Source organism: Pongo abelii, chromosome 10 (assembly GCF_028885655.2).
Source record: "Pongo abelii isolate AG06213 chromosome 10, NHGRI_mPonAbe1-v2.0_pri, whole genome shotgun sequence".
NCBI classification, from domain to species: Eukaryota; Metazoa; Chordata; class Mammalia; order Primates; family Hominidae; genus Pongo; species Pongo abelii.
Window position 1 is genome coordinate 10,913,168 of NC_071995.2, and position 14,777 is coordinate 10,927,944.

Sequence of the window (14,777 nt, forward strand, 5' to 3'; positions counted from 1 at the left end):
ATAATGTAAGATTAATTTTCCAAACCACTAGTAATATACATTTTTGTTGCATGTACCTAATGATACAAGTTCAACATACAATTGAATAAAGTGAATAAGTAAACAATCATAAATGGGATTTTAAACACTTTTCTTTCACTGCTTAACACACAAACAGGCCAGGGAGCCTATAGAAAGATTTGAACTAGACAAGTAGTTATCACTCATATGCACACGCTCACACACATGTAGAATACCCACATATTTAATTTCACATATTTTTCCCAGATACACTATAATCTCATAACTCTAAGCATACTAGTAAAAAATATATGACTATGACTTCAATGTAGTACCACTAGCCAAGCTTGGCGAGTGGACAGTAAAAAAATAGCTATTCTAATTCAACATTAATTAATACAAAATAAATAACATGTAAAACCAGTTTCTCAGCACACTAGCCACATCTTTGTACACAAAGACGAAGAATATTTCCAGCTTCATAGAAACTGTTGTAACTACAGTTTGCCTATGATAGAAGTCAATAAAAAAAAATCTGCCAACCTTACATGGTTTAAATTCAGTAATACATGTCTAAATAATGTATAGGTGAAAGAAATTATCAAAATGAATGGTCACAATTTTTATATGAATTATAAGAAAAATAGAACAAACCTCTTTCTTGTAAAAACTGATTGCCCTCACTGTACATATATTACAAAAGATGACCTAAAAATTAAATTACCTGTGAATACACTAAAATAAATTAAAAACAGAAAAGCTACAATTAAATACAAGTGATATATAAGAAAAAAATGAATAAACAGTAAAAAATCATGATAAAGAATAATGTTATAATAGAGAGAACAGCAAGGCCAAAGGTATTTTTATTGAAAATGCTTTTAAAATTTGATGAAAGACTACTAAAAATATACACCTACTAATGTATCCACAAAAATAATAAATTTAACATTTTAAAAAATTGATAAGGGCCGGGCACAGTGATGCCTCCCAAAGTGCTGGGATTATAGGCTTGAGCCACCACAACTGGCCTATTTCTAGATTAAACATGGAAATACCATTATGGTCTTTACAGTTATTAGAGGCAATAAAACTATATTTTCATTACATTTTAATGTCTATATGAAATAGAAAATTCATAAATACTCATTACCAAATGCAGTACCTCAAATAGAAATCTGAGTATATCCTACATGTATTAAAGAAATTCAGTTTAGACATAAACTTTCCTAGAAAAATAGTCTACAAACTCAGATGGCATTACTAGTGAATTATAACATTTAAAAATAAAGCAGTACTCTCAACAAATGCTTCTAGGTTACAGAAAAAGAGAAATTCTTCCTAAGATAGCCTTGATATCAAAACCTTTCAAGTATATAGCTATGAATAAAAACATGGTCAAATATCCTTGTGAACATGGATGAAGAAACAAATCTTACCCTACATAAAATATATATACACTAATTTTTTTCTTTTTTTTTTTTTTTGAGACAGAGTCTCCCTCTGTCGCCAGGTTGGAGTGCAGTGGTGCACTCTCGGCTCACTGCAACCTCCGACCCTTGGTTTAAAGTGATTCTCCTGCCTCAGCCTCTTGAGTAGCTGGGACTATAGGTGCGCACCACCACGCCCAGCTAATTTTTGTATTTTTAGTACAGATGGGATTTCAGCATGTTGGCCAGGATGGTCTCGATCTCTTGACCTCATGATCCACCCGTCTCAGCCTCCCAAAGTGCTGGGATTACAGACATGAGCCACAGCACCCGGCCAGCACTGATATTTTATGAGGGAAATATACAATGATCATCATGGATCTATTTCAGAAGCAAAGGCTGGTTTAACATTTGAAAAAATAAAAGTTTATAAAACGTTATACAAACAAAACGTATATCATTCCAACTGATACAAATTAATAAAAATGTTACAACAATTGATAAAATCTATTAGAAAATAGGAATATTATAAAACTGCTTTGATATGAGAAAGATAGGATGAAAAAAATACCAAGCTTTTTAAATATGAATAACATGTTGAAGTATTTTTTGCCAAAACCAGAAAATGATGCATATGATACACACAGAACTTCGATTGTACCTTCTATTCAACTCTGGGTATAAAACCCTAGCCAGTGAAAATAAATGAAAATAAAACTAAGTTATAGCACATGGATTAAAAAAAATAAAAGTGTGATCATTTGCAGATAAAATTGCTCTTTATATAGAACAACCAGAAAAAAATCAATAGTTGACATAATAGATTTAAATATATAAAATCAGTGGAATAACTAGATATAAAATCAAAATGCAGACATCAATTGTATTTCTATTTATAACAACAAAAATTACTAAAGGGAATTTTAGAATCAGGATGCCATTTACAAAAGCATGAATGTAAAATACCTGCATTTCTGTATGACTTCAATCCCCCAAAATACAAAATACGATAGAGAGAAATTAAAGATAACACAGTACATTGAAGGAAACACTTTATATTGATTAGAAAAGTCAATATTATAAAGAAGCTAATCTTTAAAAATTACTTTAGAGAATAAATGTAGTCACAATCCCAGGAGAGGCTTTTTTTTTTTTTCTGGATAGCTTTATTGAAGTGTCATGTACAAAGCATACATTTCATCCACTTAAAATGATTAAAAATCAGTTATGTTTAGTATATTCACAGAGTCACAACCATCACCACTACTGAAATTTAGAAAGTTTTCATCATGACACAAAGAAATGTTCTATCAATTAGTGGTCATCTCCTATTTCAACCTCCCTCAGACATTGGTAACCACTATTCTACTTTCTGTCTCCATGGGTTTGACTGTTCTTGATACTTCATATAAACTGACTCACATAACATGCAACTTTTAGAAAGGCTGAATACCACAAATACCATGTTGAGCAAAATGAGCCCAACACAAATGCTAGGATATCTGTACTTTAGTAATTGTGTGTATCCTATTTCAATAATTGATTTTGAATTTTCTTATTAGAGCAAATAACATAATTCATTTTAAGATTTATGCAATCATAATATTATTTCTATTTGAAGAAATATAAAATTTATCTGATGAACTGCAAACGCAAACGCTTTACCTCTAAAGCTTATGCTTACAATGATATAGTTTTGAAGATCCACACTTGTCTGATATAAGTCCACGTGTATGTAGCACTGCACAGTCATGTTCAGCATTATCTGAGTCTTTTATCCTGTAATGGAGAAAAATCCATATTCTGTTACATTTTAAGCAAATGATTCATGAGACAAAAGCATTTTCCATGTACTGTAAGAAAAGAATTTTATGGAAAGAGTAATTACATTTTTCATAATATTAGAGTCATTATTCTGAACACTCTATACAGTAGTCCCCCTTCATCCACGGGGTGTATGTTTCAAGACCCCAGTGGATGCCTGAAACGGCAGATAGTACAGAACCTATAGAGAGACTATGTTTTCTCTACATATTCATAACTATGATAAAGTTTAATTTCTAAATTAGGCACGATAAGAGATTGACAACAATAACTCCTAATAAAAAAATTATAGCAATATGCCAACAGCACTACTATTGTGCTTTGAGGATATTAAGTAAAAATGTAAGCGTGACTTTTTAATAAAAACAAGCACTGCAATTCCCTGATAGTCCATCTCAAGTTTGTCCAACTCGCTGCCCATGGGCCGCATGTGACACAGGACAGCTTTGAATGCGGCCCAACACAAATATGTAAACTTTCTGAAAACATTCTGTGATTTTTTTTTTTAGCTCGTCAGCTATCGTTAGTGTTAGTGTATTTTATGTGTGGCCCAAGACTATTCTTCTTCCAGTGTGGCCCACAGAAGCCAAAGATTGGACACCTCTGGTCCATCTCATAACCAAGAAGGTTACTAGCTGACCAATGAGCGGTTGACATATACAGACTACTATGGTCTATTCTAAAATATTTATATCAACATTTCACTAACTTTCCACATCTTTCTTCATGTCTATGATTCCACATAAATTTATTCATATTATTCTTCTGAATTTATCCTTCATATGTTTTTTTTTAATATAGCACCATACAAAACAACTTACTCTTGTTTGAAAGCCAAACCGTTTATTGTCACCCATGGATGATGACTGCTGTTACGAAACACACCAATCCATGAGGAAGGTAAAATGGTGCCCAGAAATTTCTAAAAGAAAAGAAAGAATTTTCACTTAAATAATAATTATGAAAACATTACAAAAACAATACATTAAAGTTGAAAACCACTATTTGCAGTATCCAAAACTTTCATAAATGATTATAATTTTGATATAAATGAACTCTTCAACGTTTATACTTAGTACTTTCATTCTTATTCTCATGTTAATAAAGACATTTTAATTCTTGCAATGTAATAGTTACTCCAATTAACAGAATAAACACAGGAAGGGTTTTAATAAGTTTCCCGATACTGTGCATTCATTCCTCCAGATACTGTGACTAAATCAATCTATTTTTGTACTATATTTCTCAGAGTTGGAGATTTAGAAGAGAAATGAGAGGCTGTCATTCAGACATAAATGACACAGAAGCTACAGATTGGGTTTCTGGGCACCACACCATTCTTTAACTAGATAAGCCCTCACTTTTATCTGATTCGGTTTTGATGGAATAACAGGGGTCCTGACCAGGTGGTGTAGACTCGTCTCTCTCTGCTACTCCCTACTAAAAACAACTATAAACTCTGGGATTAATGAAAGACAAAAGCAATGGAAAACTCTGAAAGGTGGAAAGAGAAAGATGAAATTGTCTGGGATCCTAGCATCAGAGATCAACAAAGTGTCTGAGCGAGCATGTTAAGTCCCCCACCCCACAGAAGAAGGTGACCTCGGTCTGCTGTTTCCCTGCACCCAACCTGGCAATAGTAGGAGGCCCAGCAAAGCTCACTCCTGTTCTGTATTGAAGGGGAGTCCCCTCCACAACAACAGACAAGGCTGGTGCCACTGGCAAGCATGATCTACCAGGTGACCTGCTACCTATAATACAGCCAGAGGAAGTACTTCCTTCTCATACCAAGAGACACCAGGGTGGATGTGGGTGAGGAGGATCAGCAAAGGAACCCAATGACTGCCAGTGCACCACCCTGGGTCCTCTTTGTCCCTGAGGGCATGAGACTCACTTCCCCATCCAGAGACACAGGATTGAATGGATTCTTAGTGTTCTTTGTACGTAGTATAGCAGTGAACAGTAACAAACGACAGATAACTGCAATAATATGGAGGAATTGCACAAATATCAGATAGGATTGAAAAAGACAGACATGAAATTCACACCGTATGATTCTCTTTATATAAATTCAAAAACAGGCAAATGTTATTTATAACATTAAAAGTCAAGACAGTGTTTTGGAGAGGAGTCAGGATAAGTCATGAGGGCATACACAGGGGTGGAACTGCTAGAGCTGGAAACTTTTATTTCATGATCTGACTTGTATCACATGAGTTCATTCACTTTGTGATCAATCTGCAAGACCAGATCACATCATGCCCAATAAAATTAGACAGCAAAATTTATTGTGGATTCAAAGCATTTATAGAAGCATGGTTTTCCATGAAAAGCAAAAACTGAAAATAATCAAAAGTACATTAGTAGTATATTAATTTTAAAACATTATTAAGTCAATTAAATATTACATAAACTTGAAAATATATAAGCTAAATGTATATACCCACACATATGGATGATTTCTACAAATATATTATTGACCAAAATAAGCTTTTCATAAAGTGTTTAAAACATTTACATCTTACCATTTCTTCTTCATTATCTATAGAAAGCAGACTGGAGTTCTTCGAAGCACAGGCCAGCAAACTCTCTTCCCAAGTTCTTTTTTCCTTACCAATGTAATAACAACTGTTGGAATATGTAATCCACTCCTCAGGACAATGGCCACAACGATGTGCTAAATAAAGAAATGAATTACTATCTAGACTAATATGAATTTTTAAAAATGAAAATTAGTTTACATATTTGCAAAGGTATAAACCTACATGTATGCAACATATCTATGCATCTTCATGGGCTGGTAAATATGTACTTTAAAAATACCCAGTCACTTATACACAGATGCGCAATAAAGGATCAGCCTCTCATCTCCTAATTGTGTTCCCATATAAAGCAAACCAGCAAACAAAAATCCACTCTATACATGTCTTGAAAATCAATGAACAAACTAATCTGATTTTTAAGGAACAATAAATAACTTGTATCTTATCATATTATAGCAGTAAGAATTTGAACACAACAGATAGAAAGAAAGCATAGTGATTTTACTTACAGTTGATGACAAGGGAATGCCTTACTCTAATCTTTATTTATGAACATTTATTGCCAAATTTTATAATTTTTCACCCCAAATTTTATTTTTGTACAGCCTAAGATCAAGAAAAAATAAACTGTACAATATTAAAACTTTAAAAATTATTATATACCTTTCTGAGTTCTTGTATTCAGGGAAGAACTGTTGTGCTTCTGTATTAATGTAGCTAGAAAAATTAAAGTAATCTTTGTAAAAAATTAGCATCTAAATCAATCATGATAATTTTAAGTTTTTGTTTGAATTTTTTTGTATTATTTAGAGTTAGAATAATATGGAATAAAATTGATTTTAAGAAAAATTTGATAAAGTAATAGTGGTTTTTTGGAAAAGTATTTCATAGATCTAAAGAACCAAATTTCACCATCTCATATAGTTCTTATAATTCTTGATTTAACTACTTTCAAAAATTAATTTCTATTTCTCAGTAAAGTTTTTCAGACTCCTAGAGCATATTTTTGAGTTATGAAATCCAAACATATACATACAATTGCATCAGAAGCAAATACTTTCAACAATTATTCTTTCATTTATTCTTTGACAAATTCAGAATAATCATTTCACATTTAGTCCAAATATATACATTACAATGAGAACTCTATTCCCTGAAAATGTGAAATGTTTAGAGGCACATTCAATCATTAACATGAAAATTCCCCTTGTAATCTTCTAAAATAGACTTACAGGGAATAACAACTATCGTTACCACAGAGGCCATTAAGACAAGACAGATGATTCCCAGGATCCCAACAATGAGCTTCTCTGGAGCTGACGGTAAATCTGCAGGGAGAGAAATGGGAACAGTGCGAAAGGAGAGGTGGATACAGCCGTTTAGAAGATTCACAGACAAGAGAACCTGAATGCACAGGACTCATACAGAGAAACTTGGACCCCAAACCCTCATCTCCCATTGTAACCTTTTTCTCAGAATAATATACCATTGCATTTTCAGTAAAAATAATGCTCCATGAATTCTTTGACAAAGACTACAAATTTCAACAATGAGTTAAATCAGTCTTCAAATTTTATATTGAAATAGCATATCTCAACTTGGAATTCTGATGTTTGCAAATAGAAGACGTATGAGCACTCTCTTCTCTTTCCCCACATTCCTGTACCCCAAGCTGCACATCCTAGACTGTTATACTGAGGATCTTTTAAATGCCTTACCTTTGCAGTGATAGGTTTTGTCCTTCTCTTGAAAATCCTGAGAAGCTTTTTGAAGGTTTAATTCCGCATAGGTTATTTCCTGTTCAGTTGCTAAAATGGAGCTTTTATTGCCTTTAGGTTTTCGTTGCTGCCTCTTTGGGTTTGGGGGCAGATTCAGGTCTGAGTAGATTACTCCTTGGTTATCCATCTCTGCAGTGTGTGATGCCAGGGACTGTACTCTATAATAACAGTAGCTAAGAAGTTAATAAATGGTTTATATACAAGATTCCCTAGTGCAGTTAAAAGGGTGAGGTGGAGAATGAGTCTTGGAGCTCATTTTGCATTAAAGAATCTAAAGTTCTTTCTCTAATTTTCCTCGAGCCTAAACGAGTTTCTTATGAATATTTGTTTTAAAAAAAGATTTTTGGGCCGGGTGCGGTGGCTCACGCCTGTAATTCCAGCACTTTGGGAGGCCGAGGCATGCCGATCACGAGGTCAGGAGATCGAGACCATCCTGGCTAACACGGTGAAACTCCGTCTCTACTAAAAATACAAAAATTAGCCGGGCGTGATGTCAGGCGCCTGTTGTCCCAGCTACTCGGGAGGCTGAGGCAGGAGAATCTCTTGAACATGGCGGCAGAGGTTGCAGTGAGCGGAGATCGCGCCACTGAACTCCAGCCTGGGCGACAGAGTGAGACTCTGACTCAAAAAAAAAAAAAAAAAAAAAAAAAAAGATAAATTTTCTACATTTGACAAAATATTATTGCTGGGGCAATGAGAAGCAATAAATTACTAAGGAATAAAGAAGTTCAGGAATAAAAATATGTTTCTTAAAGTCTGATGCTTTACGTGTGTTAAAAATTAAAATGTTGTATTAGAAAAACTTCTGCACTCATTTTTATGTTAATTTTGAAATCCAGTAATGGTTAAGACTATGTGGCCTGCACATGAGTAATAGTAAAGTTGACATATATATATATATAAATTTCTTGCACTACATTACTTTTATTTAGTAATTTATACACATTAATGAAAATCAATAGGGTTAAATGGCTGAAATGTTCTAAGAAATTATTAAAAATTATTTATTAAAAATTATAAAAATTTAAATATTTGTATATGACAGAAAATGCTATGTGACACAGTTAACTTATGCATAACCTAAATAGTATTAGGAACACTACATAGATTGTTAATACTTATAGAAGTATTGGTAATTTAATTACTAATTGGTAATTTATTTCCTGGCTAAATTATGGACCAAAAAATGATAAATAAAAGTATAGGTAATCATGTTAAAGCACATTTCATTTAAACTTATAGAATGATTTTATGGTTGTCAAAGTGAGCAAAGGCCACTTTAGTTGTATAAGTACTTGTAAAATTTCAGATAATGTAATTAAATCATTTAGTCAATGGGCTCTGGAGTCAGTGAGATCTAGAATTCTAGCTTTGACACTTATAATGTGTGACCTTTAAAAAGTTATTCTATTTTTAATAACCCAGTTTGTTAATCTAAAACGGGAATAAGAACATATAAAACGTTGCATGTAAAACATTTACCACTCAACCTGGCACTTAAAGTTCTCAATAAGCATTAGCTATTTTAATTATTATTTTAGTCACAATTGTTATGTTACTGTTTCTGATTCATGTCAGTTAAAGCATGGAAAATAAATCTTCAGATAAGTCTCCTATGTCCGTGCGCTACATCTTTTTTTGCAATATTTTGACCAATTTTTAAAAAGTATTTTTATTGCTTTGTAATACCTTTAGCATTTTATGTAACCTACCTCATTCTGATTTTTATCAAAAATAGAAACTGCTTTTCTTTAATCTATGTGTCTGAGGAATTGTATTTGGCTTTCATCAATTGATTAATTTATTTTAATAATCTTTAATGGCTAAGCTAAATATAAATTATTATTCAAAGATACATGATGTACTGATTACAAAATACAAAATTAATTGTTCATTATTGTGATGTTAATAGCTTTCACTTAAATTCTATTGATCAACAAACCCACTAGATTTCCACAAACAATAATTTGAAAACTTTAAGCAATCCTTCAACATATTTCATATTTTAGGTTTTTACCCTGAGTTATTCAAATGAAGACAGCAATATTCTATTTTGATTTTATTGTATATTAATTATACCTCCTTTGTATCATATTGAGCACTTGTAATCACCCACTAAATGAGGTAGGCTAGTAGAGAGTTGGAGAGTAGCAACACATACCTTCTGTCCCCAGAAAGTCACACATCCTTTAGTGGAGAGGCCAGGTTAGTCTCATAAAAAGGCCTGCTATAGCTGTGTAATAAAAGGTGAAATTTAAAGGCATAAATCCAAGACAAGATCAAACAATGCCTGCAATCTTCGCAGACTGCCCTGTGAAGGCTCAGAGTGAGTCAAGAGTGGAAAAAGTAGATTTCTCATCAACGTGTTACTAAGGTTTGAACAGGAAATTCTACACATGGGCTATTGTGAAATCAGTTTTATCTCATCACACACCTCCAAAATATAGGATACTTGGTCTATTAAAAGTACAAGGTTGACTTTGAAAGTGTGTCATTTAGTTGGTCCATTTTTCAAGTGCCTATGAGAATTTTTTTTTTTTTTCTGTCTTGATCACAAACATTGCCAACCCTTACCTTGTTAAGAGTGCCTGTTAGACTAGGTTGCTAAATCTTAACATTGCATACTTCTTTTCCTTATATTATTTTATTATGTCACTTCCATTATAATAGAAAACATTCTAAAAATCATAGTAATATTATCAACTGATATCTACTGATTTTTTCCTTAATTATTCTGAAAAATTACTGCAGTAATTACTCAATTGATTGTAGCTGGCACAAAAAGCATCATTGCCAAAGTTATATTATTAACTTCTCTTAGTTCTTAAATTTTTGCATTTAATTTTTTTAAATAGATTATTTAATCTTCAGATGACCCTTGATAAAAATAAATCTATCTTGGATAGGTAAAATATTAATCAATTTTGAAATATATTAGCATACCAGAAATTGAAATATTAAACAGCTATTCATTACATTCTTCATTTATTCATTCTCTGCCATAACAAATTATCTCAACTTTGATAGAAATATTTAGTTGTAAATGACAAAAACTGAAGTCAAACTATGTATGGGGAAAAAGTAACTTTAAAATCTTAGTAGGAGGAACGTCAGTAAATTGGCAGAATAGGTGATCCCCCACACATATGCCCCCACAGCAACAATAATTTTTCAGCCATCCGCAGACAAAAGTTCCTTGGAGGGAGTTTGGAATTCAAGTAGGAGTTTGTAAAACGCCAGTGGAACCCAAGACCTAGGAGGGTTGTTTTAGGGAATAGATTTGCATCCAAGTGGCAGACTTACCAACAGTGATTCCATCTCCAGACCTGAAAAGAGACCCATCCTCCTACGGACTTGCCTTCAGCCCCATTAGCCCTTGGTCATGCTGCCAAAACCATTTGCCCAGGGGCCCAGGAGGAGACTCACACACTAGTGTCTCAGGAGGTAGGCATATCAACTGTAGTCTCAAGGTAGACCCTGAAACAGCCCTCTAACTTGGCTTTAACTAGTGTCAGCCACAACTTGAGATCCATCCTTCACCCACAGAGACTTCCTGGGAGACATATACATCTGTACCTCTGGGGCATGCTTGCTGACCTCTGTCCCATAGAAGATACTAAAATGGCCCTGAATCTCCACTCAAACTCCTCTCAACTGTGTCCTGAGTTAATCACAGGAAATTGCTGTGAGACTCACTCATCTTTGTCAGCAGTACAGGCTTGCTGACTTCAGTTCCACGGTAGTTTCTGAAACAGCCTTGAATCTTGACCTTCCCCCTTCTCAGCTGTGGACTGTGAGCAGTCTTGCCAGCTCAGGATACAGAGGGAGGGCATGCGCATCCCTGTCCCAACTAGGAGACCATTGACCTAGGTTTCACAGCAGATCCTTAAATTGGACAGAAAAGGGGCTTCAACCCTTCTCAGCTATGCTAGAGAGCAGTTTGCCCACACAGGGACCTGAAGAGAGACATCATTAGTGCCCCTACAGGCACAGACCTTAGTTTTATTTCAGATCTTGAAACAATCCTGGATCCAGCTTCAGCCCAACTCAACTACAGTCTGAGGCAAGTCTGCCTGCCCACAGACCTGCCAGAAAACACACTCAACCACAACCCCAGAGACAGACATGAAAACACTGGTTTCAGCTATAGACCCCGAGGAAACCTTGTGACTTAGAACTAACTCCTGTCAGCCACAGGTTGAGGAACCCACTCAGAGACCCATGAGCAGCCTTCCCAGGAAACTAGATAAACTCTCCCCCAACTACACACCTAATAATAGCCCCACCATCTACAGACCTTGAAGTGGACTCTCATCCCCATCCCCAGCCCTATACAGTATGATTGTAGAGCCAGTTTGGTCCTCTGAGGGACTAAATAGGATACAAGCCTGCTAGAAGCCCTAGTAACACGATCATGAACCAAAGATCCCACTCTGGACCCATAAGCAACCATGTGATCTGGCTGTAACCCCATTCAACCATGATACTGAAGGCAATCTCATCAGCCCAGAGCGCTAACGGGAGAAGCTTTTAACCTACTGAAACAGTCTGTAAAGACTGAAAGAGTCTGCTCTTTCAAATGCACAGACACCAGTACAAGGATAAACAAATAACAAAGCATCAGACAAATATGACACCACCAAAGGAAACTAATAAAGCTTTAGCAACTGATCCAAATAAATGGAGATCTATACATTTCCTTTAATATAATTCAAAACAATCATCTTAAAAAATCTCAGTGAGATGCAGAAGAAAAGAGTACTAAAAAATCTAAAACAAAAAATACATGGACAAAATAAGAATTTAATAAAGAAATATAAACCATTAAAAAGAACCAAACAAAAATTCTGGAGCTGAAGAACACAATGAAAGAAATAAATAAGTCAATAGAGAGTTTCAATACCTGACTCAATCACGCAGAAGAATTAGTGAACTCAAAACAGAGTCTTTTAAAATTAACAAATTAGAGTAAAAAAAGAAAAAAGAATAAAAAGTGGGAAAGAAAGCATGAGACCTTTGAGACACCACCAAGAATATGGTATAGAAAGTATAGAAACTTCAGAAGGAGAAGAGAGACATAAAAGGTCAAAAATATTTTTTCTTTAAAGACATACTGTCTGAAAACCTTCCTCACTTGGGAAGGATATGGAAATCCAGATTCATGAAGCTCAATGAATCACGAGCAAGATCAGCCCAGAAAAGACTATTATGAGGCACAATATAATCAAACTGTCAAAAGTCTAAGATATGAGAATCTCGTGGGGGGTTTTGTTTATTTTTTAGCTTAATGTAATCCCGTTTATCCATTTTTCCTTTGGTTTCCTGTGCTTGTGGGGTATTACTCAAAAAATCTTTGGCCAGTCAATTGTCCTTGAGTATTTTCCCAGTTTTTTTTTTTTCAAATTTTATTTTTAGATACAGGGAGTACATGTGCTGGTTTGTTACATGGGTATATTATACCAGAATAGTGAGTATAATCCAAAGTAGGTAGTTTTCTGAACCATTCTTCCCTACTCTTCCCCTGCAGTGTCTTTTGTTCCCATATTTACATCTGAGGTTGCTCAGTGTTTAGCTCCCACTTATAAGTGAGAACCTTCAGTAGTTGGTTTTCTGTTCCTGCATTAATTTGCTCAGGATTATGGCCTCCAGCTCTGTCCATGTTGCTGTAGAGGACACGGTTTTATTCTTTTTTATGGCTGAGTACTAGTCCATGGTGTATATATGCCACATTTTCTTTATCCAGTCCACCACTGATGAGCACGTAAGTTGATTCCATATCTTTGCTGTTGTGAATAATGCTGTGATAAAAATGTGAGTGCATGCATCTTTTTGATATAATGATCTATTTTCATTTGGTTATATTCCCAGTAGTGCAATTGAGGGTCAAATGGTAGCTCTGTTTGAAGTACTATGAGACATCTCCAAACTGCTTTCCACAGCGGTTAGGCTAGTTTACATTCCCACCAATAGTGTATTAGCATTTTATTTTTTCTGCAGCCTCATCAGCAACTGTTGTTTTTGGACTTTTAAATAGTGGTCATTCTGACTAGTGTGAGATGGTATCTTATTGTGGTTTTGATTTGCATTTCTCTGTTGATTAGCGATGATAAGTGCTTTTTAATATGCTTGTTGGATACTTGTATGTCTTCTTTTAAGGAGTGTCTGTTCATGTCCTGTGCCCATTTTTAAATGAGGTTATTGTTTTTCCTTGTTGTTCTGTTTAAATTCCTTATAGATTCTGGATATTAGACCTTTGTCAGATGCATAGTTTGCAAATAATTTTTCCCATTCTGTAGGTTGTCTGTATATTTCATTAATAGTTTATTTTGCTGTGCAGAAGCTTTTTAGTTTAGGTCTCATTTGTCAATTTTTGTTTTTATTGCCCTTGCTTTTAAGGACATAGCCAAAAAATTGTTTGCCAAGACTGATGTTGAGAAAGGTATTTCCTAGGTTTTCTTCTAAAATTTTTATAGATTGAGGTATCACATTTAAATTTTAATTATCTTGAGTTAATTCTTCTATATGGTGAAAGGTAAGGGTCCATTTTAACTTTTCTGCATATGGCTAGCCAGTTATACTAGTGATACAGGAACTAGAAAGAAATTATTTAGGCAGATAGTGAGGGTAAAGGAATCCTCAGCAAGGCTTCCCTTTTAACAAAAAGCAGCCCCAAATAACTTCTTTTCTAACAAAGAGCAGCCTGAAAAATCAAGCAGCAGACATAGATAGGCAGGCTGGAGACTTGCATGGGTGCATGCTGGCAGCTGTGCCAATAGAAAAGGGGCTGACTGGAAGACACGCATTTTCAACATGGAGGCTCCATCTTCCCTTTTCTTTGTCACTAATAAAGAACCAGGCAACAAGGCACAGGCCAGGTAGACAACCATCTGCATAATAAAAGATTAGGGTTGAGTGGCCAGCTTCTTTAAGCGCTATGCAAATGGCATGCCTAGTCTGACCAATCTTTTTTGCCCTATGTAAATCAGACACTGCCCCCTCAAGCTCATCTATAAAACCTTCTACATTTCACTGCAGAAGCAGCAACCCATTTTCTCCAGTACCCCTCCCTATGCAGAGATCTCTTCTCTTTCTTTTGCCCATGAAACTTCCTCTGCTAACCTCACGTCCTAGTTTTCTGTGGTCATGGGACAACAAACCTCAGATATTACCCCAGACAACAAGGCAATTTCATCAGCATCATT

The 14,777-nt window shown here is 34.7% G+C and overlaps 1 protein-coding gene across 1 annotated transcript; it reads right to left on the minus strand.

The window, feature by feature from the left end:
* Positions 1-2,477: 2,477 nt before the first annotated feature.
* On the minus strand, positions 2,478-9,910 carry KLRC1 (killer cell lectin like receptor C1). The gene is given in 9 exon segments (XM_002822908.3): positions 2,478-3,066; positions 3,069-3,120; positions 3,122-3,209; positions 4,076-4,176; positions 5,780-5,931; positions 6,461-6,514; positions 7,030-7,125; positions 7,516-7,733; positions 9,737-9,910. Coding segments are annotated over 8 exon segments (777 nt in total). The 5' UTR covers positions 7,703-7,733; positions 9,737-9,910; the 3' UTR covers positions 2,478-3,019.
* Between the last annotated feature and the right edge of the window lie 4,867 nt (positions 9,911-14,777).